At 35.9% G+C, this 22,620-nt stretch overlaps 4 protein-coding genes and 2 long non-coding RNA genes across 7 annotated transcripts; 2 read left to right on the plus strand and 4 right to left on the minus strand.

Annotated features, from left to right (window-relative positions):
* The first annotated feature begins 492 nt into the window (after positions 1–492).
* On the plus strand, positions 493–3,591 carry LOC148696798 (uncharacterized). The gene is made up of 2 exons (XR_015962741.1): positions 493–744; positions 851–3,591. It is a non-coding gene; the product is annotated as an uncharacterized LOC148696798 (long non-coding RNA).
* LOC137724429 (dimethylnonatriene synthase) lies at positions 1,340–3,726 on the minus strand. Its single transcript, XM_068463170.2, has 2 exons — positions 2,566–3,726; positions 1,340–2,218 (listed from the first exon to the last, which is right to left on the minus strand). Exons 1-2 carry the CDS (start codon positions 3,550–3,552, stop codon positions 1,586–1,588), a joined length of 1,620 nt encoding a protein of 539 aa, XP_068319271.2. The 5' UTR covers positions 3,553–3,726; the 3' UTR covers positions 1,340–1,585.
* Positions 3,727–7,233: 3,507 nt separating this feature from the next.
* LOC137726843 (cyclin-C1-2) lies at positions 7,234–11,253 on the plus strand. The gene is made up of 9 exons (XM_068465800.2): positions 7,234–7,634; positions 7,742–7,848; positions 8,674–8,713; positions 8,803–8,847; positions 9,479–9,597; positions 9,712–9,826; positions 9,993–10,043; positions 10,281–10,428; positions 10,899–11,253. Exons 1-9 carry the CDS (start codon positions 7,603–7,605, stop codon positions 11,001–11,003), a joined length of 762 nt encoding a protein of 253 aa, XP_068321901.2. The 5' UTR covers positions 7,234–7,602; the 3' UTR covers positions 11,004–11,253.
* Positions 11,105–12,167, minus strand: LOC148696799 (uncharacterized). Of its 2 annotated transcripts, XM_088694428.1 has the most exons (3): positions 11,874–12,167; positions 11,491–11,624; positions 11,105–11,331 (listed from the first exon to the last, which is right to left on the minus strand). In XM_088694428.1, the coding sequence occupies exons 1-3, from the start codon at positions 12,149–12,151 to the stop codon at positions 11,282–11,284; spliced, it is 462 nt and encodes a 153-aa protein (XP_088550554.1). In that variant the 5' UTR covers positions 12,152–12,167; the 3' UTR covers positions 11,105–11,281. The 2 variants fall into 2 exon arrangements, 1 of the variants encoding a protein (XP_088550554.1); XR_015962742.1 differs by having other exon boundaries at positions 11,105–11,767; positions 11,874–11,993.
* A 154-nt stretch (positions 12,168–12,321) lies between these two features.
* LOC148696800 (uncharacterized) lies at positions 12,322–13,117 on the minus strand. The gene is made up of 3 exons (XR_015962024.1): positions 12,979–13,117; positions 12,681–12,809; positions 12,322–12,489 (listed from the first exon to the last, which is right to left on the minus strand). It is a non-coding gene; the product is annotated as an uncharacterized LOC148696800 (long non-coding RNA).
* A 1,148-nt stretch (positions 13,118–14,265) lies between these two features.
* LOC148696801 (uncharacterized) lies at positions 14,266–18,173 on the minus strand. Its single transcript, XM_088693379.1, has 3 exons — positions 17,842–18,173; positions 17,607–17,639; positions 14,266–14,758 (listed from the first exon to the last, which is right to left on the minus strand). Exons 1-3 carry the CDS (start codon positions 18,171–18,173, stop codon positions 14,266–14,268), a joined length of 858 nt encoding a protein of 285 aa, XP_088549505.1.
* Between the last annotated feature and the right edge of the window lie 4,447 nt (positions 18,174–22,620).

Here is a 22,620-nt window from a genome sequence, read left to right on the forward strand (position 1 = left end):
TAGTTGGGCTTTTAATTTAGTCCGTGAGTTTTTTTTTATATGGCTTTTAATACATCAAAACATTTACTGTTAGGTTATACGGTTATATAGGCATTACCCGCGGTTATAACGAGTCGATGATAGTTTGTCGTTGAATATGTTTGAAAGTGTTTAGTTTTGAAATAATTTTTTTTTTTTGTAATTTTCAAGTTGTTAAAAAAAAACATGTAGACGGGTGAAAAAAGAAGTAAATGGGTAAAAAAATGATAAACAGGTTCAAAAACGAGTAAAGGGGTAAATGATTATGGTTAAATAGATACACGGTTATGGGTATGGATAACCGTTTATAAACGGTTATGGTTATGAGTATAACCGTTTATGCAATTACCTAACGGGTAAACGGTTATGCGGGTATGAACATAAAAAGTTATGGGTAAATAACTGTGATTACCCGTCCCCCATAACCGTTGCCCATCCCTACTCATGTGCAGGGCGCTATGCTTAGGGTGAAACTTTGTCGGTAGATAATCATTTGTATTTTCTTCTAGTTGGGTTGGACCGCCTTGGTGGAATTGGATTCAAAGAGATGGGTTGCAAGGCCCATGGTCAATGAAATGGGCTCAATCCAAAGTCCAATTTCTACTTTCCCGGAAAACAGAATCTGAAGTTCGCAACGGCGGAATAATTGACAGTTGGGGGAACTCAGACTTGGAAATCTCCCAGAAAAGAAAACATGGCGGCCAATTTCTGGACTTCGTCCCACTAGTACGCTCTTTTCGATCCCGAATGGTTTCCCGTGTTTCTGATTTTGTTGTTTGTTTTGATTTTCGTGGGTTTTGATTTATGTGGTTCTGTTTTTTGATTAACTCAGCAAACAGCTTTTGGAGCAGGAAGATGTTGATGTGGTGTTCCCGCTTGATAAAGATAAGGGCATCACTCTTGAAGATTTCAAGCTTATAAAGATGCAAATGGCTAACTGTATTTCCTCCCTCCCTCTCTCTCTCTCTCTCTCATGTTTCTGTTTCGATTTGTGTGGATTGGGTTTTAAATGTGTTTCCCAACATGGATTTTTGTTATTTGTTGATTATATCTGTGGTGGATGCTGAATTGTTACATTTTTGTGCACTCGCCCGCATACAATCTGTCTACTTGAATGCCTCTCTTGTGCAGGGCGTGGTGAGCAAAAATGCTCTCCTCAGGAGCATCCCTCGGTTTGCTTTTACTATAAATGTTAAATATCTGTATTTTCTACATTTTTTTCCGTCAAACGATAAACTTTATTGAATTAGAAATTAGATTAGTCATTAACGAGTTTTGAACTCATGCCGTCAAGTAAAAGCTCAACTCATTTCCACCACTATTGTAAAGGACCACTTGCTATTTCTTATAATCGTAGGATAATTACCTTAGTGAAAATATTAGGCTTAATTGAATGTAAAATAAGAATATTGTTGCTCCCAATCAAGTAGTATTTGATAAAAGCTGGACCCGCAGCCTTCACGATATATACTTCAATCTTGCTGCTGATAATCATCAAATCACATTATTACTTCAGCTGAATGACTAATCCATGCACGCCCGCATCATGATATCAAACCAAAGTACTTCAAAGGCGTTGGTAAAGCTGAAGAGGAAGGCGTGGAGCAAGCAGAACCTCCAGCGGATTTGCTTTAGGCAGGGCAAGTCCCAATCCTTCCTTCATATCCACTGGCCCATCACCAACTCTGCTCATGTTAAATCCCTGAATCAAACGAGCAAGAACCAATTGCACCACATGCAAACCTAGTGTCATACCAGGGCACGACCTTCTACCTGCACTAAACGGAACATACTCGAAATTACTTTGACCTTTGAAATCCACGTCAGCATGGGTGGTCATGAATCTCTCAGGTTGAAACTCACAAGGGTTGGCCCACATGCGTGGGTCCCGCTGCAACTTCCAAATGTTGACTATTAAACGAGTGCCCTTGGGGACGAAGTAGCCACCGAGATGACAGTCCTCCATGGCCTCACGGAGGCCTGTGACTGGGCCAGGCGGGTATAAGCGTAGGGTTTCCTTGAGAATGGCTTGGAGGTATTTGAGGTTTGTGAGGTCTGATTCTTGTACCCATCGGTTTCTTCCTACGTGGATGTCCAACTCTTCCTGGGCAGATTTTAGGGCTTTTTGGTTGTTAAGTAGTAAGGAGATCGCCCATGTTAGCGTCACAGAAGTGCTTTCTGTGCCAGTTAACATTAGCACCTGCAAAAAAGGAAGGAAAATAGAAAACAAAATTATTCTAATTTTTCCAATCCCAAGTGAGATGATATATAGAATTGAACCTTATTTATGTTTAACAAATAACCTATATATTACTCGTTACATCGAATAACTTGTCACTTAGTTTACATTTGTCGTCAAATGTAACACACTCGTATTAAGTGTAATATATAGGTGTAATTAAGTGTAATATATAGTGTCTTGGGTGCACCATTTTGTATTTATGGTTAGGTATTAAAATATGAAAGTGTGTTAGATTCTAGTGGACTCGTAACACCACGTCAAATATATAGTTTGCGCCATACATATATTACACCAAATGAACTTACCAGTGCTGTTGCTTTGATGACTTTATCACGGCAATGGCCAGAAATTTCATCTTCCTTAAAGTTGGATATCAGAACATCCATCAAGTCACTCTCAAGCCTATTAGTCTTGCTTTCCAATCTTCTTTGTCGATGTTCTTCGAGCCATTTCCCAAGCACGTAGTCCAATTCCTTAAAACATTTCTTCATAGAACTCACGTGACCAAACAAACCGTCCAGCCACTCAAAACATGGCATAGCATCTGACCAGACAAAAACCCCAAAGAGATACAAAGCCTCTTTTAATGCCTTCTCAAAACGCCAAACGTCACTGTTTTTCTCGTTATATTGGCCAGCCGTGAATCTTTTCCCAACGATCAACTTCACATTTATGTTGAACGTCAAGTGCTCTAATAACTCAGTCATATGCACTGATGACGATGACGTGGAGCTTGGACCCACATTATCCTTTGTGCAAAGTAAGTGCAAAGTTTTGATGAAGGAACCGACTTCTGAGGCTCTGATGTGGCTTAGGGTTTTAACTCTTTGGCTGGAGAGAAGCTCCAAGGTGGCAAGTTTCCGAACGTCGCGCCAGTAGCTTCCGTACGGTGCAAGGAAGAAAATGGCGTTGTCGTAACCCAAGTACTTGCCGCCGGCTGTACTCGGCCGTGTGGCGAAAACTCTGTCGTTTTTTGTGAACAATTCTTGGACTTGTTCCCATGCGCTGAGAAGAAGCAGTTCGTGCTGGCCAAGCTTGAGTGAGTAGATGGGTCCGTGTTGATCAGCCATGGCTCCGAGGATAAGTGCAACTGGGTTTTCGCCACGTAGCAGAGGGAGGTGACCTATGAAGGGCCATGCTCCCGAGGGTTGAGGGACTTTAGGCAACGTGGTATTTTTGTTGATGGTGTTCTTCTTAGTGTTTGCTATTGCTATGATTCTCAAGACACCATAGAGAATTAGAGAAGCTAATATTGTATGAATGATTTGGAATGGAGAAATGATCGAATCCATGGTGGTGAGAGAGAGTTGACTGGTGGTAAGATTGTGTGTAGGATATAGTAGATTTTGGGATGTGTATTTATAGGAAAAACTGATTGAGGAAGGTCATTCATTTGACTGTTCAACAGACAAAATTGAAGGAAATTGAGTTTCATACAAATATCGTGCTTGGCAATTGAAATCCACACTTTCATGAATGATTTACACTATGTTTGGGTGAAGAAATTTAAGATTATTAAGGAATTTAAAAATAACAAAAATTGAAATGATGATATTTTATTTTTTAGAATTTGTAAATTTTCTTGTTTGGTTAACCTAAAAGAACAATGGAATTAAATACAGAATTTGTTATTTTTAAATTATCAATCATAGAAATTGAGAAATGACATCTATTGTCACATCCGGGGCGGATCACTTCCCGGGCCGAGATGTGACATCTATTTACATGGAATTTGAACTTGGGATTTGGAGGTCCCAAATTCCAAGTTTTTTTTTTCCACGCTGAAATTCTAAATTTCTATGTTTATGAATCCAAACAAGAGAATTGGTGCCTATGAATTTATAAATTCTGACTTTTACCAAAATAATAAATGTTATTTGATTCAAAATAATTTTATATTTTACACAAAACTATAAGTCAATTATTTGCACATAAAATAATAATACATGCAAGTAATTTATCTACAAACATAAATAACGTGCTAATCATTAATAAATTTAATTAGCACAAAAATAGAGACATGTTTTTTTATTCAAAATTCATTATCTATATTTTAAATAAAAAGTGTAGGTAAACATTTGCATATCATATATTTATAATTGTATAGTTAACTCTTGAAATAACACAGTTTTTCACTCCCGCAAATAGTGCATTACTATTTGAATTTTAAAATGTTAGATTGCTTTAAAAAGAAGGCTAGATGGAAAAAATGATTTCACGGGAAGGATTTTTTATTTTATTGAAATTATGCACGTTAATACTTAACGAAATTCATCATTATTTTTGGTAATAACAAGATTCATTAGTTAAAACTAGCATTTGCCTACACACTTTGTGTGTATGAACACATTTTTTTAGAAAATGAGAAAGAGAGAGAGAGAGAGAGAACGTGGGGGGGGGGAGTGGGAGGTTTTTTTTTTTATTTATTTTTTTTAATGTTAGAGGTATTTTAACATCACCTATAGGTGAGGCTTCAATAAAAAAAAACAGTAAAATTTGGACCTGTGAAAATACATTATTGCCCATCATTTTTTTGTGTGATAGAAGACTTATTTGTTTTTTCACCCTCTTTTGATTGACAAAGAGGGTTTTACTAATTAGTAGAGATAATTAGGGTCTTTTAGATAATTTACTAGTATTTGCCTACATACTTTATGTTTATGAACACATTTTTTTAGAAAATGAGAAGGAGAGAGGGAGAGAGAGAGAACGTGGGGGAAGTGGGAGGTTTTTGTTTTTGGTTTTTTTTTTTTTTTTTAATATTGGAGGTATTTTAACATCACAGGTAGGTGATGCTTCAATAAAAAACAGTAAAATTTGGACCTGTGAAATTACATTATTGCCCATAATTTTTTTTTTGTATGATAAAAGATTAATTTATCTTTTCACCCTCTTTTGGTTGACAAAGAGAGTTTTATTAATTAGTAGAGATAATAATAGATTACTTGTTTCCCACAAGTTAACAAATTTTAATTTTGAGTTTTATTTGGATGTTTAAAGATATGAGTTTAAGTTTAAGAAACAAGAGTTACATGGCCTATCTTTAAGGAACTCTTTTATTTATTTATTTATTTTTAATAAACGATAGTATCTAAGGTGGTGGGGGACTAGTTATGCCTCACCAATAAGCTAGCAATAATATGATTTAAAGTCACATTTGACGAAAATCAAATCCAAGATCTTTCACATTTAAGTGGCAGGAACTCTTTTATTTATATTTTTGCGTTTACTCCCTACTCATCAATATGCATTAGCCTCACGTTTTTTATATTTTTTTTATGCTTGTCACGCTGCAAACTTTTAATTTCGGAGACAAATGAGTATAATTAATTCTTAGCCACCCAACATGTTGTACCTAGTTGAACGACATGACACACGTACGTATGAATCGAAAGATCATGAGTGATGCTAGCTTCGAGATATTTAGGTTGATGTTATACACGTACTTATTTTTATTTCTCATATAACTCTTATTATTTCTTATTATTTGATATTCTCCTATTCATTCAATACGAGATCCATAAATTTACCTACAAAAAAAAAAATGTAGTTAGTTGAATGATATGACACATGCATGAATCCAAAGCTCGTGAGTAACGCTAGCTTCTAGTCAAGTTTTACATTTAAGGTAATGCTATACATGTACTTATTTTTATCTCTTTCACACTTTCTGTTAATTTTTATTTTTAAATTTACTTCAATTAATTCAATCCGACGATCATATATTAAAAAAGATTTGAGAGGTAAAAAATTACGTGGATAGTACCACCCATTTTATGATGATTTCAAGTCATTTTAAGATGTCGTGTTTAAAACTACCATCCCTAACGAAAACTAGTGTACAACATTCTTTATCGTTATTATTTTTTTTTCCTTCCAATGATTCTTTCTTATTTCAACTACCAGAGTTTACCTTTACATATGAAGCACAATATTCATGCAAATGTTTCACAGTGCCCCAGCCCGGTCGACCGTATTTTTTTATATTACATTCCAAGAACCCTAATGTGTTTTGCTTTTAGAAATATAGATTTAACATTAATAGTGAAAGCAAATGAAACTCATCCACAGGTGTTTCGGTGAGAGCATCTCTTTTTAACTTAAATTCGACCCCAATCGACCGCTTACCTAACTTAAACCTAACTCGTTTCCTATTCAGCCTCACTGGTTCGGCAAAACCAACGACGTGCGGATATGCATAAGTAAGTACGATGAACGTGGGAGAAAAAAGGGGCTGATGTTATATGTTAAAAATTATTGACCACATATTTATGCATGATTGGATTTGTTAGGTTTTGCCCCGGCCCCCCACCCCAAACCAAAACACTCCCACCACCTAAAAAAGGTATTATTACTTGGAAACTGATACAATGACAATACTCCGATGAAGGGCCCCCACCCCAAAAAACTCCCACCACAATAAAACACCCCACCACCAAAAAATGGAATTATTACATGGAAACTGATACAATGAACCCCACCACAATAAAAAAGAATTATTACGTGGAAACTAGTACAATGACAAGACTTCGATGAAGGTGAATAAGGACAAAGTTAGAAATTTTTTCTAATGAAAGTAACCGAAAAATAATTAAGAAAATTTTATTATAGTATGATTTATACCCAAATGATAATAGGGACCATTTTGAATGATAATGGATTACAATTTCAATGTTACAAAAATTTCAGTGTAACAGTGAAAAATGACAAAGTGATAAGAAAAATATTAATACATGACATGCGGGAAATGAGTTTTTTGGTTTATGATATAAAGTATAAGTAGTATGAATATATGTTGGATATTAAATACATATATTTTTTACAAAAATAGCACATGTATATTTATATAACCATAATCTGCAACTTAACAAACCAAAAAACATTACCGAGAGGAGCACATACCCAGTCCATTAGAATGAAAAGACATCCTCTAGGAGCTCATCGACAATAGACTTTGGAGGAGAATCTAACCGCAGACACAAACTAACAGCCTTGAAAAGCAAAAAAAAATCCCATTACAATCTCGCACAATAATTCCAGCTTCATTTTTACAGCTTTAAAACGAGTGGATGAGAGGGGTTTTGGTCGGCTCATGTGCAGGGCGCTATGCTCAGGGTGAAACTCTGTCGGTAGATTATCATTTGTACTTTTTCCTAGTTGGGTTGGACCGCTTTGGTTGAATTGGATTCAAATAGATGGGTTGCAAGGCCCATGGTCAACGAAATGGGTTCAATCCAAAGTCCAATTTCTACTTTCCCGGAAAACAGAATCTGAAGTTCGCAACGGCGGAATAATTGACAGTTGGGGGAACTCAGACTTGGAAATCTCCCAGGAAAGAAAACATGGCGGCCAATTTCTGGACTTCGTCCCACTAGTACGCTCTTTTCGATCCCGAAACTGTTTCCCGTGTTTCTGATTTTGTTGTTTGTTTTGATTTTGGTGGGTTTTGATTTATGTGGTTCTGTTTTTTGATTAACTCAGCAAACAGCTTTTGGAGCAGGAAGATGTTGATGTGGTGTCCCCGCTTGATAAAGAGAAGGGCATCACTCTTGAAGATTTCAAGCTTATAAAGATGCATATGGCTAACTGTATTTCCTCCCTCCCTCTCTCTCTCTCATGTTTCTGTTTCGATTTGTGTGGATTGGGTTTTAAATGTGTTTCCCAACATGGGTTTTTGTTATTTGTTGATTATATCTGTGGTGGATGCTGAATTGTTACATTTTTGTTGAACTTTCTTGGTTTCGATTGAGCTTCTTATGCCCTTGCATTTAAGAACTTCATTAGATATGAGTCAGCAGCTGCATTGAATTTGACATGCTAATCGATACAAAAGAATTAAAATTTGATAGTTCAGCTGTAGTTCATCAGAGTGTTGGGATGGATATAGAGATTCTTGTTTGATCATGATATAACAATTCAGTGAATGGTACTATGCATTACTGAACGTGCTTGATTGCGGATTATTGTTTGGGTTAATCCACAGAATGAATTGTAACTTTTAGCAGGATTATCAAGAATTCCTAATTGATGAAATGTAACCTTTGGAGCTTTTTCACTGGATTGAAACGACAGAAGAAACTAACTGTTATTCTGTCATGCGGTTGTGTGAGTTGGTTCTCTGCTAAATGATCATTTCCCCTAGAAGTTGTCATATGGTTCTTGGCTTCTTACCATCTTACAAAGTTGGTTTGGGCATCTTCTTTGTTGAAGTGATGTTATTTTGCGATGAATATCCTTCTACCATATTGTTATTATTTTCACGTAATTAAACTCGTAGGAATAGAGCTTCTGATACAAGATTAATGGATGTTGCTCAAATGCACGTGCATAATACTGCTGATCACTATATTTTTCATATCTGCTTTACTGTAAATTAATCATTTTTTTCTCTTTTCCCTTTTCCTTTCTTTCAGATATATCAAGATTGGCACAACTTGTAAAAGTGAGACAAAGGTCGGACTAATTTCCTCATCTGCTTATGTTCTGGAAAATCCTTAATTCACTTCTGCCTATCTATCTGATTTCTTATTTACTGGTTTCAGGGTTGTAGCTACCGCAGTTACATATATGAGACGTGTGTACACCAAGTACGTTAACTAATTGTCCTATTGTACGAGAAATGCTCAGTCGCTAGCCATAAGTTCATGCTTATTGCTTATTTGTGGTTGTTCTCTTTTGTTAGTCCTGAGGCTGTTAAACTTAACCCCCAAATCCTTCCTTTCATAATTGAGTTCATATCTGTCAAGTTAATAATTTCTTTAGCTAAGCTACGTTTTTTTTTTTTTTTTTTACTTTTTTTGTCTCTGAACTGATTTATCACAATAACTACTAACCTACGCATATCCTCGACTCATTGATTGTCAATCATGATTGGACCTGCCTGTTGTTTGTTTGTTTTCATCTGCTTATAGTTCACCCCACTTACTTATCAGATGTTGTTTAGATGAGTGTTTGAACTTATCAACTTCTTAGTACTTATTCCCCCCAAAAGTTCAGTGCCATGTATGCATGCGTATGGGTGTTCAATCTTTATTGTATTCTGATTGCATTGTTCTGATTGTTGTATTCTGGGTTCACAACGCAATTTTGTCTCAATTCACTGCACAGTTATGGTTGACATTCCTTTCTTTGGGCTTTGTTTAGTAATCTATCATCGCAGCACTTTGTATTTTAGTTGTGATTTTTCTTTCCAAGCATGACATTTCGTTATTGCTTCAGGAAGAATATGTCTGAGTATGATCCACGTCTTGTAGCTCCAACCTGCCTGTACCTGGCATCTAAAGCGGAAGAAAGCACAAGGCAAGCTAAACTTCTAGTATTTTATATAAAAAAGATGTGTAAGTATTTGTTCCTGGAAATAATAGATGCCTTTCTCCAATTTTTGTTATGATTTACTTGTCGTTCTATTTATATTGCAACACTGACGTCGATCTGCCACATTTCTTTTACAGATTTGGATGATAAGTATAGATATGAGGTCAAAGACATACTTGAAATGGAAATGAAGATTTTAGAAGCTCTCAACTATTATCTGGTTGTATACCATCCTTATCGTTCATTGTCTCAGTACGTACTTTTTCTGTCAGTTTTGATTAGTGGATGCTTGGAAAGATGGATATCTCTTTACCTGCTAGTGCTTAGTTCCCACCTTGATAACGCTCTAACTACAGTAATTTTCTCTGTAATCCCCCTCGATTATTACTTAAAACAGTTTCACTCCATTTCTTTCCAGGTTGCTTCAAGATGCAGGCTTAAACGATATAAGTATGACTCAGTTAACTTGGTAAGAGTCCAATCTACCAAGCGTCTTATTTTCAAACGCTGTGATCCATATTCTAAACATCATCTCCAGAAACCCACAACCCGTAGCCTTGTTATTTGGGGGCTGTTTCTTTAGGGCTCCGCTTGTTGTCAAGGGGTTTTAATATAGAAATGCCTCTTTGGTGTTTCTGATAAGCGAATTTTTATCGCACTCTCTAGAACTTAAACGTGAGGTAACCTTGACATTTTTTATATACAGGGGAGTTGTAAATGACACTTACAAGATGGACCTTGCGCTTGTACATCCTCCACACCTGATTGCTTTAGCTTGCATATACATCGCTAGCGTACTTAGAGATAAAGATACCACAGCATGGTTTGAAGAGCTCCGTGTTGACATGAATGTGGTGAGTCTTCTGGATATATCTGCGTCGTTTCCTTATGATTATGTATGAAAAGAGAAAAAAGACCTTTGATCTGTTTAAGGCGCAACCCTAATTGGGTTCATCATTTGATTGCAAATGCTGATTTCATTTACAACGTCTGGCTGTGCATTTGTTAAAGCAATACCGCCCTGGCCTTTGTTACTTGATATTTGGAGCAGCATTAATCGGGAACTTCTGTACAAATGGCTTGAAAATAGGGAAAAAAATATGGTTTCGTTCAATCCAGTATACGCACTCGCGATGTCGCTTTAGATTATTGTATAAAAGATTATTTGTTTCTGCATTTAGCATGTCATCATTCAATCCAAATAGAGTTGTTGCATCTTCATTTAGCATATCATCGTACTCTAGAGTTGGTAATAACAAATCAGTGTAGCGTGCCCTCTTTCTGTTCGTACCCTGGGAATTAATTATAACGCATATTTTGACAGGTGAAAAACATATCAATGGAGTTATTAGATTTCTACGAAAACCACCGCATGATCCCGGAGGAAAGGTTTAATGCTGCACTCAACAAGCTAGCCTGCAAACCATAGATGGCCGGACAAGCGTTCCCGCTAGCACAGCCAGTCAATGTACGAAGAACTCTATCAATGTATCTTTCACGGTAACCTTCTGGGAGAACAATAGTGTCACATAAATCAGAAAGCTTCCTTTCGATGAACATTGGAGTCACATTAGGGTTTTCTCTGGCATAATTGCTACATTTTTCTACAAAAATTACTTCAACATTTCATCGTTGCCAATATTTCAAAAATAAAAAATAAAAACGCCACTTACAAGTCAGGCTCGTAGCCAAAGGAAACTTATGATTTCACCCTTGACTCTGTTTATATTTTCCCTTCTTCTTGGCCTGCTGCTTCTCTGCAATTACATACACCAAGCACACAATCATATTAATACAAGTCAATGTTCTCGAGATGCAAGGGAAGTGATTTCCGCACACAAGAAAAAGTTGCACGGAAATTATTTTCCTCAAGTGAAGTGAAAGAGTAGAGAACAGAGAGACTGAGAAAAGAGTACCTAGTTTCCTCTTAGCTTCACATTTTGCTAAAAACTCCTTCCACTCGTCTGTTAAGACGAAAATCGGTTCATCATCCTCTTCCTCTTCCACCACACCATCACCGATTTCACCATACGTCTGCTCCGGCAATGTCCTGTTAACAAACTGATCAGAAACCAAATCTTGAATTGCCAAATCGAGGACAATAATTTGCTTGCATCCGGCATGTGTGAACCTAAATTGAAGTTTCTTGAGGTGCAAAAACGCCATATGCATTCATCTCACATTCCTAATTCCCTTGAAGAAAAAAAAAAATGGCGAAATTAAGCTAGCCTCCAAGAATTGCAGCAATTAACTATAACTAGAGGGACCAAAATCATACTTAGACCTTGAAGCTACTCACAGAAAGGTAGGATCGTCGTAGTGCGCTTCTTTGAGCTCAGAAGGTTCTGAATTCATATGGGTTGGGAAAGGAATGGCGGCGGCAGCTGGGGGTTCTGGGTTTTGAGGAAAAGACGCAAAATTGAGGCGGAGATGGTGGAAGTGGTGGTGGTTATGGTGGTGGCGGTGGCGGCGGTGGTGGAGAGGGCAGAGGAATAAAGGGTGGCTGTGGTAATGGTGGTGGAGGTGGTGGTGGGCATGGTGAAGCAAGCATGGCCTCCATCCATGTGGAGGATCCATGGGTTTTGTTGGAAGAATGATCTAGGGCTGGGCAGGGGCCGGGCCGAGCCCAATTTTGAAGGGACCGGACCGGACCTAAGTTCAAAGGGAACGGGGCGGGCCAGGCCGGGGATTACATTTTTTAATATAAGAACCGGACATTACCCGCCCCGGTTGAAACGGGCCGGTTCGGGCCGGGTCCACGGGTCCCTTTTTTTTTTTTTTTTTTTTTTTTTGAAAGAAAAAAAAAATTGTACAGAACTACAGATTCACCAACACCAGGTGGTAAAGTCAGGTGGTAAAGTCAGATCACGATCACGATCAGTAAGATATCCAACTTTAAGATATGGTAAAGGAAGCTGTGAAGATTAGAAATTATCATGTCAGCAAACCAAAAATATAATCTCTCAACCAACGAGATTAAGCAGACATCAAGGTATGACCACTGAAAGAATTAGGAAAATTAAGTCTCTCTCACTGAAGGGATATCCTTTTCTCCATATAAATATCAAATCAAATTGGTTGAGAAAGAAAACTATGGGAACCTTACATTGTAATTTGGTTTCAAAGCATGAGCAGCTGCAATGTAGATAGCCGATTGACTATACAACTCATTAGGTGAAACTTCTTTGGGGTGTCCAGATCCCCCAGTTCTTAGTGTGTCCTCAGCCAATCCGTACTGCAAGTAAGAAAAAGACCAAGGTTTGGTAATTCAAGTTACGGGGGATTATTAGATAAGAGAACCAGTGGTTTCTTGTTATCCACTATAGAGGAAACTGAGAGTCCATTTAAATTATGAATGGAGTATCACATTATCCTAAAATTATTAAGATAAGTAACAAACTAACCAATACGGTTCCAAGATTGTAAATTGCTCGATGGAAATCAAACTGCAACTGAATAGCTGCGCGGAACTGCACCAGAAGAAAATGACATGAGTCATGACAGTATAAATGAGAAACAAACACTTCAAAGATGAAAATAATATTCTGGTTTCCCATCCACATTTATCCAAAAAATTATTATATGGTACCTTACTTATAAGAGGAAAAGCAGATTCTACCTATAAGAGGAAACAAAAATCGTATAATCTTGCAAGTGATGGATTGTCCTAATAAATAGGGTATCTTTCTCTTCAGTCTACTGTGTTTCGGGTTTAAATTCTTCATCTTTTCCTAGTTTAACTTAGAGTAGTAATATCGCTTGTAATAACAAAAAGAAAAGAAAAAATATCGTATAACCTTTGACATGGAACATAATTACATGCCGAGAGAGAAGAAAAATAACCATCCAAATAACCAATCGTGTCCAGGCCAGTAACATGTGCAGGCCAGTAACATGCAGCAACATGCATGCACTCACCATTCATGACATTTTACCAAAATGCTTTCTGATTGATAGCAAATAATCTACACATTAAGTCTAATGCCCCGAGAATTCCACCCTTAAACAAAAAGTACAAGGTAAAATTGGACAGGCAGGCAGCAGCCGCAGCACAATTAAACAGAGTGAACAAATATGGCAATGAAAATAATTTGAAACCTCTGTTGTATCAGTATGCTTCTCAGATCCTAATTTGAAACCTTTAACAAATATGGCAATGAAAATAAATTAAATGAGAACCTAAGTTAAGGATTTAAGTGTGAAAACCAATCGACAAGCTACTTATTGATGCTAGAGCACAACAAAGAGGACCAAAGGAGATGACCTAATACGGGAATGAAGTCATTCAAGTACCATTCAATCACGAACAATAACCTAAACAGTTGAACCTCTACGAGAAAATGATGCCACGAAAGGTAACCCTCTACTTGAAACAAAAAAATTACAAATACGAGGAGAAATACTATAGTTGCTGATGCATATCCATGAGTCACATCCTCCTGCCTAGACCGACAACTTACCAGAGACAAAAAATTATGTTACAGATTGACCAGTTTGCACAACATAATCAATAAGCAAAAACTAATCCCACATTCAAAATCAACAACGTGGTTCAAAATCCACGATTTCCTAAATCACGCTTCACCAAAATCAATCATCAAAAGTGATTAACTCGTAACTATACATCAAGAGAACATATATACATATGTCTGTGTGTGTGTATTTAATGTATGTATATATAACTTTTGTTTTTACCTGTACATGAAAATGTCCAGTCCATGAAGCTGCTTCTTGCAAAGATAACAACAATTGAGAAAATCGGAAGCCCAAAACTCTCTTCCCACTTCACCAATACTCCATGGAGAAGTAGAGAACACCCCAGGGGCCACCACCATACCAGCATTAGGATCATCCACAACCCAACTCAGCTTATCATCGAAATAAACCTGCTTCGATGTCAAATTGTTTCCGAAATGCGAAATCACACACGTATAGCTCTCAGACAATTCATCCACCACAGCCCTAGCCCTCTCCTCGCAAAACCCACCTCTGAAATTAGCTGCAGAGACTATGGGGATTGGGCTCGACCTTGGTGACTTTTCAGACAAAGCCACTTCATTGGGGCTGCCCAAATCAGTCATGGCAGCCACTATTCCAAGCCCAACAACCCCATCTTGGAAATTTCTTGGGGATTTGATTGACTTGGGCAAGAATCGGGAAGATGGGTTGTGCGGGTGCCTGGGTCTAGGATGAGATGTCGAGGAGAACAATCAAGAAGAAGATCGAGGTCGAGGTCGAGAGAGAGTAAAGACGGAGAGGTCGAGGTCGAGGTGAGGTCGGACTTCAGAGACGGAGAGGTCGAGGAGAACAATCAAGAAGAAAGACTCTCACATCAGAGACGGACTTCAGAGTTCAGAGTTCAGAGACGGAGAGGTCGAGGTCGATCGAGAGACTGCAAAGACTCTCACATCTCACTGAATCAATTAGGGTAAAACCAACGGTCATGATTGGAAGGTATGTTTATTTTCAATCTGGGCCGTCCATTTCAATTACAAACGGGCCGGTTCAGGGCCCCGTTTTTCTATAAATCTGGAACCGGCCCGACCCTATAATGCCATTACCTAGGCCCGCCCCGCCCCGTTTCCCCTATTTAAAAACAGGACCCGCCCCGTACCCGCCCCGACCCGCCTATACCCGCCCCTACCCGCGGGCCAAGGACCCGTTTGCCCAACCCTAGAATGATCAGCGATGGGCAACTGGATGGTGTGAATTCAAGTTTCAAGATCCGAACTAGATATGGGTTGAAACAATGCGGTGGCCAAATGGGCTGGGTCCGGCCGATCTCTTCCAACTCGATCATTCTTAATCCAAGTGTAAATGGGCTTTTATTGATTAGTGGGTTATATCATAAGCCACTTATATAAAACTTCCAAGTGAGAATAGAAACATGAAACCGCGATAAGAATGGTAGTTCAGTTCATTAAGAGCAATCATTTTTTTATTCGGAGAAATACTTATATTATGTTTGGATGAAGAAATTTAAGATTATTAAGGAATTTTAAAATGATAAAAATTGAAATGACGAGATTTTATTTTCTATTTTTTAATTTTCTTGGTTGGTTAACCTAATAGAACAATGGAATTGAATACAAAATTTATTATTTAAACTCTCAATCATAGAAATTGGGAAATTATACATATTTACATGGAACTTAAACATGGGAATTGGAGGTCCCAAATTTCAAGTTTTTTTATCCACACGGAATTTCTAAGTTTCTATGTTTATAAATCCAAACAAATGAATTAGCACATGTCAATTTATAAGTCTGATTTTTATGCAAATTCAAGTTTATTTCTCTCATCCAAACATAGTCATTGTGACGTTCTAACCACTAATAAAAAACGTGTGAAGGGTAGTATATAGGTTTGAACGTCTCACTCTATAATCTATATGTGTTTGTCGTGCATTCAAGGTTGCAAATGACTCTTCCTACGCAATATCACTTTCATAAGAAAAAGCACGAACACCATTTGAAATTGGACTACGATGGGAAGATTTGGTTGGTAAGGTTAATAATCATTACTATCTTTGATCTTCAACCTCAGTTACTTCAAAAATAGTTAAGAGATATTCTAGGAAAAGACTTCGAACTTAAAACTTCTTTCAGCATTGACGAGATAAATATCACATGACCAAATTTCAGTTGCTAAACATATGAGATTCTTTAAACATCCGTGATTTCTTAATAATAGTGCTAACTAATCATAATAAAATATAAACGTTATGCCATCTACATCACTCTTACACTAAGATTGTGCCATATTTAACATTTTATGAAATCTCTGACAACCACTAAAGAATAAAATTAACTTTCTATACATTGCATTTACCTCTTAAATTCTGTACCACACTTTTTTTTAATGGGACATTGATTTCAAAATAACAACAAAAATTTGGTGAAAAAAAAAAGACAAAAAAAACTTTGATAACCAATAAGATATGACAAAATAGAATAAACTTTTGGAAAATACGCAACTTCTTACTGGAAACATTTTTGTTGCAAATAAACAAGAGTTTGAACTATATGCATAAATTTTACGATCATGATCTAAAAAGAGCTATTTCTATATGCGTCATACTATGAGTTTGTTTAAGACTGCTTCTAGAAAAACTAAAAGTGATTTGTGGATAGTTTGTTTGTTTGTAGTACTGGCTTTACGGCAGTTTATGTCAAATATGTCATTTAGTTTGTTGGAAATGCTCTAACGAAGTAAGGTACTATTCATCCATCATCATTTTTATTCTTTGACCAATTTACTTCAAATAATTGAGATATAGGGATTCCATATAATATCCATGAATCTATTCAGGGATTTTCAAATGCCACAGGATTTAGCCTGAGTTAGTTAGAAATGTAGTACAAAATATTTCGTGGATGCATTTGAAATCACTATATACAATGCATTGAAAGAGATTCACAAATGACTCATTTCAGCTCCGTTTTCGTAAGGTTTTGTAGTGCGATTCAAATTCATTTTTATAATGTTTTGTAATTCCTTTCTAACTAATTTTTTAAATTTTCATTTGTATTTATATATCCTCATCTAAACATATTGTAGTTCGCTTTACAGTCGGATTAGTGAACCTACGAGTTCACCCGACTCGTCAATGAAAGAAGTGGATTTGAGAGGACAATGGTAAATCACAATAATATTTATGTCACATGTATATTAATCTCCTTTATTATTCTTATTTTTTTTTATTGGAGAAGTATTTTAACTTGAAAATATATATGTATATATCATATGGGAGCGGATCTGTGACATTGTAAAAAAACACATATCTTTTTGGTCAAACATAACCAAATATCTAGTATCAAATTTTGAAGTTGTATAAAAAAAGTAGTGTCACGAATCTGCCTAGTTTAACATAACTAAATATCTCATGTTGAAGGATAAAAGTCTAACTTAAATGTTGAAAAATCTTGGACATTTCCTGAGAATTGATTTCGAGTTAGATGCATCCATCCATTGCTTAGTCCAAATAATGAAAGATAAATTTTTTTGACCCTCTACAACAATCTTTATATACTTTTTTTCTTTTTGCTTGACAACGGGCATAGGCCTGAAAAAAAAAAAAGAAGGAAGATTACGATAGAATATCTCGAGGCCACGAGACTCCAGCTATATCTGCAATTAGCAGTCAATGACAAGAAGGAGGAGCTTGCTTAAAAAACACTGGACCCAAATTGCATGACAAACCCAAATGAGTCAAATCATCAACAACAAAACAATTTTCATGACAGATATGACGAATTTCACAATACCAGCTTTGGTGCATAAGGGCACGATAACTCAATACTAAACTTCCCAAAGGGTGATTATCCACTTTTGCATTTGAAATCAATTGAACTGTAAGAGCAAAATCCGATTCTACCATAATCTTCTTAATTCCATTATTCCATGCAAGTTGCAGCCCAATAAGAACACCCCAAACTTTAGCACATAGAATCTCATCTCGATCAAGATTAGCACAAAACCTAGAAACCCATGCCCCCAACAAATTTCTGAGAACACCACCAACACCAATGAAGTTGGCATTCCCCTTGCGACACCCATCAACATTAAAACCTTTGGCAACCACTAATATCAACTTCATATATTTTACATCTTTCTCTTAGATCCTCTAGAATTAAGTTTATATACAAATAAAACCTTTGCCAACCACCAATATCTTATCAAAAGAAAAAATAGAATAAACTTTATTTGCATACATTGCTATCCACCAAAAGAAAAAAAACTTGACTTTGTCATTGCCATTGCCATCGTTGAAACACTAACGAGATAAATTTTTGTACACCATACCCCATATTGTTTATATTTTTTTTCTCTCTCTCATGTCATAGCCATGTTTTTTTCTTAAGATAATGAAAACTTAAACTATCGTTAGGTGGTGGTAAGTTACTATATTAACCATAAAATATGTAAGTTAGTAACATCATAATGCTGAATTATCGTCGTGCTAAAAAATTTTTCATGTTAAATAAAAACAGAGTACAAATGGCATATAGAATACAAGGAAAACAATGCTATGAAAATCAAATTTTTTAAACCAAATGACATTGTTGTTGATATTAAATTATTATTTAAATATTGATTAACATATTTATTTTCTAATGGTATATAAACATATAAACACAAAGTAGCAAAAACCAAAGTACAGATCCGAGACATGCGGTTGGTGGGAGTGGTACTGTGGTAATGTCTTCTTTGGTGGCGGTGGGTTGGTGAAAGGTACTATTCCATACCAGTAGGCCAATAGGCAAACACCATGTCTGTTTTCTTTGCTTTTGGTGCTCTGACTTGTATGAGCGTCAACATAGTAAATTGCAACAATAAATCTTTAACTTTAACTTAATTGGAGTAATAATTTCTTAATTAAAAATTCATTATCATTGATCTCTTAACTCATCAAAACGTGCAGCTATGGTTTCTCAACTAAAAATCAATTATCATTGGTCCCTCAACTTTAATCCAACTAGGGAAATGGTCCCTCAACTTTAATCCAACTAGAGAAATGGTCCCTCAATTTAACCCAATTGAATTAATGGTCCCTCAACTTTAACCCATAACTCATTTTGACAAAATTCTGACGAAGTTGACGAAAATGATCATAGCTACGTATTGTGATGAGTTGAGGGACCTCAATTGTAGCAATGGTCATTCCAACATAACTTATTTTGAAAAAATTCTAACAAAGTTGACGAAAATGACCATAACTATATATTTTGATGAGTTGAGAGACCAACGGTAATAATTTTTAGTTGAGGGATCATTACTCCAATTTGATTAAAGTTGAAAAATCATTGCTACAATTTGCTCGTGTCTAAATGTTCTAATCACACACCTATCTCTCTCTCTCTCTCTGTATGGCCTATATATACATATACATCTGCAATGACATAAGAGAACTGAGCAGACACAACTGAACAGACCAAGGTCCTTCGGTCCCGTACAAAAAAAAAAAAAAAAAAAAAAAGAAAAAGAACAGAGAGCCCCCAAACCCCAAATCACAACCTCTCTCTGCAATTTCTGTTTTCACGTGTATAACACTACAAACCCAATTTCTGTCATCGATCATTTTTGAAAAATTAAATCAACCTGTCTTCAACCAATTTGCAGAATCAGTTCAACATGTCTTTAACCATTTTTGCAGAATTAGTTTAATCCATCATCGATCATTTTTGGAATATTAGTTCAACTCGTCTTCGACTTTTTTGCAAAATCAGTTCAACCGGTTCTCGATCATTTTTGCAAAATCAGTTCAACCCTTCTCGACCATTTTTGCACAATCAATTCAACCCATCCTCAACCATTTTTGCATAATCAGTTCAACTCACTCTCGATCATGTTAGCAGAATCAGTTCAACCCTCCTCGATCATTTTTGCAGAATCAGTTCAACCCATCATTGACCATTTTTGCATAATCATTTCAACTCACTCTCGATCATGTTGGCAGAATCAGTTCAATCTGTCATAAATCATTTTTGCAAAAATTTTATTTTTAATGCGGAAATAAGTATTTCAACATCAAAATAAAAAAAATTACGACGCTACAAATAAGAATATGAGTAATATTGATTAATATTAGTCACATACTTGCATGGCATGTGATGTGATGTGTATAAGAATGGTTTCAATACGTACATAAATGATGGTGGTGGGATGATTATTTTTGTACAGTGATGACTTTTTTTTCTAGGTTAGGGCATGTCAATGTAACATTGACTTGTTTTTGGTTCTCTAAAATTCGGCCATTCCATGACCTGAATGGAATCTTCATCTTCTTTCACATTTCTCACAATATCCTTTGCACGTTGGCTTGATCCTTTCTTTTCTAAAAGGAATTAAGAAATTACAGTGAACTTTGGGGATTCTTTCCAATATCTTCTGCCCAATATCCTTTGCACATAGCTTCAAGCTTCAAGCCTCTGCTACTCTTCTTGATGCAATTTTTTCAAAATTTCTCTGCGATATTACACTGATATTCAAGAAATAGAGATTAAAAGATAAATAACATATGCACAATTTGTTTGGCAATCTAATTTTTTGTGAGATTGGATCCGTTTCTGTTCATAATTCTTGAGCAGAGTGTTTAGCTTTCGTTTTTCTATTGGATGTTGGTGTTCCAACACATTCCAGTTCACAATTTTTTGCAAAGCAAATGGGAATCTGCGGTGAAGGGGAGAGGCTAATTTTTGCGAATTTGGCGATGAAGGAGAGAGGCTGAGAATAAAGTGAAAGGCAACGTGAAAGGCTGAGATTAATTGGCCTGCAGGCTCCGCACCACAAGCATCCAGATAGGATCCGAGTCTGTAGCGAGGGATGTAGACAGAGCCGTACGAGGATGGAGGCCCTTCATAGCCAGAAGCGAGGGTGTGGAGAAGGCGGCAATGGGTTCTGGATGTGAAGGCGACGACGGGTGAGGACATTGCAGAGATAGAACAGAGAATGACCAAGTGAAGGAGATAAGAAGTGTGAAAATACTTTACTATTATAAAGGGTATTTTTGTACCTTACACTTCAAATGAAAAAGCCAATGATGTTATATATTAACTTTTATCTTTATTTGAAATGTTTAAAAAGTGTTATCTTAATTTAAAATTAAGTATAAAGGTATACTCTAAGTGTAATTTTTCATTGTATTTTTATCCACGTGAAAATTCTAAATTTTTATGTTTATGAATCCAAACAAGAAAATTAGTGCATGTTAATTTATAAATTCTTATTTTTATTCAAATTTCAAGTTTATTTCTTTCGTGAAAACATAATCATTATGACATCCTAACCACTAATGTGAAGAGCTGTTGTGTTTATCGTGCATTCAAGGTTGCGAATGACTCTTCCTACGCAATATCACTTTCATAAGAAAAAGCACAAACCCCATTTGAAATTGGCATACGATGGGGAGAATTTGGTAGGTAAGGTTAATAAATCATTAGTATCTTCGATATTCCAACGTCAGTCACTTCAAAAATAGGTTAAGAGATATTCTAGGAAAAGACCTCGAGCTTAAAAACATTTTTCAGCATTGATGAGATAAATATCACATGACCAAATGTCAGTTGCTAAACATATCAGATTATTTAAACATCTGTGATTTCTTAATAATAGTGCTAATTAATCATAATAAAATATAAACCTTGTGTCATCTAGTGTTTGAAATATCATGAATATGCTGATATTTCTATTGAAATATCCAAAAATTTAGGGAACGAAATGAAAAGGGGGGGGGGGTGAAGTGTACATTTCACCCCCATATTCCTAATATTTTTGGAAATCAGTTAATTTCTTCAATATTTTATGTATCCTTACAGACTAGTGGTTGAAATTTCTTCTTCCTTTATTTTCACGTTTCCTTCTTTGTTTCTTTTTCTATTATGTGAATTTAGTTTTCAATCTATCATATATATGGAGATTGATGCAATTGGAAAGTACTACGCATGAATGCCTAATCAAAATAAAAGATGAAGATTGACTATCAGTTTTAACTCCATGAACTTATGCATTCTGTATGGTATTAGTTTAATTCAATAAAATTTGTATTGCTTTCATGATGAAAGTTTCAATTAATTATGTGTAAATTATTCATTCTAGTGAAATGTTTTATTCTATTACTTGTCATTAGAAAAAAAAAATTTCCTTCTCACATATCACATACTTATTTTTTACACAGTATCTAATCATTAATTCTTGATTTATACATGTGTTGTGGATTCATATGACATTCCCTAAACAATAATTTCAAATTTTCATGTTTTTTTAGCAAATTTCCACCATTTCCATCGAAGGCAATCGATATCAATGTTGATTTCAGATATATCCATTGATATTTCTACAAATTTGCATATCGATATTTCCATCGATACCGATATTTTGAACACTGATGCCATCTAACATCACTCTTATACCAAGATCGTGCCATATTTAACATTTTATGAAGTCTCTTACTACGACTGAATTTTTTTTATTTGGTAAAAAAGATAAAAATATATTTGACGACCGATAAGATATGACAAAATAGAATAAACTTTTAAAAAATACGC

Source organism: Pyrus communis, chromosome 5 (assembly GCF_041283825.1).
Source record: "Pyrus communis isolate YQ-2024b chromosome 5, ASM4128382v1, whole genome shotgun sequence".
Classification (NCBI taxonomy): Eukaryota; Viridiplantae; Streptophyta; class Magnoliopsida; order Rosales; family Rosaceae; genus Pyrus; species Pyrus communis.

Bases quoted from the DNA above. Each gene is read 5' to 3' on its own strand.
- LOC137724429 (XM_068463170.2), bottom strand. From the start codon at position 3,552: ATGGATTCGATCATTTCTCCATTCCAAATCATTCATACAATATTAGCT. The intron at 2,219-2,565 runs GTAAGTTCATTT...CCTTTTTTGCAG, and splicing joins TCATCAAAGCAACAGCACTG to GTGCTAATGTTAACTGGCAC.
- LOC137726843 (XM_068465800.2), top strand. From the start codon at position 7,603: ATGGCGGCCAATTTCTGGACTTCGTCCCACTA. The intron at 8,714-8,802 runs GTCGGACTAATT...TACTGGTTTCAG, and splicing joins CTTGTAAAAGTGAGACAAAG to GGTTGTAGCTACCGCAGTTA. The intron at 10,044-10,280 runs GTAAGAGTCCAA...TTTTATATACAG, and splicing joins AGTATGACTCAGTTAACTTG to GGGAGTTGTAAATGACACTT.
- LOC148696799 (XM_088694428.1), bottom strand. From the start codon at position 12,151: ATGGATCCTCCACATGGATGGAGGCCATGCTTGCTTCACCATGCCCAC. The intron at 11,625-11,873 runs GTGAGTAGCTTC...GTTTGTTAACAG, and splicing joins TACGACGATCCTACCTTTCT to GACATTGCCGGAGCAGACGT. The intron at 11,332-11,490 runs GTACTCTTTTCT...ATGTAATTGCAG, and splicing joins TGAAGCTAAGAGGAAACTAG to AGAAGCAGCAGGCCAAGAAG.
- LOC148696801 (XM_088693379.1), bottom strand. From the start codon at position 18,173: ATGAAGTTGATATTAGTGGTTGCCAAAGGTTTTAATGTTGATGGGTGT. The intron at 17,640-17,841 runs GTATTGTGAAAT...TTTTTTTTTCAG, and splicing joins GCCCTTATGCACCAAAGCTG to GCCTATGCCCGTTGTCAAGC. The intron at 14,759-17,606 runs GTATATAAAGAT...ATCTCATCCTAG, and splicing joins GTCAAGCAAAAAGAAAAAAA to ACCCAGGCACCCGCACAACC.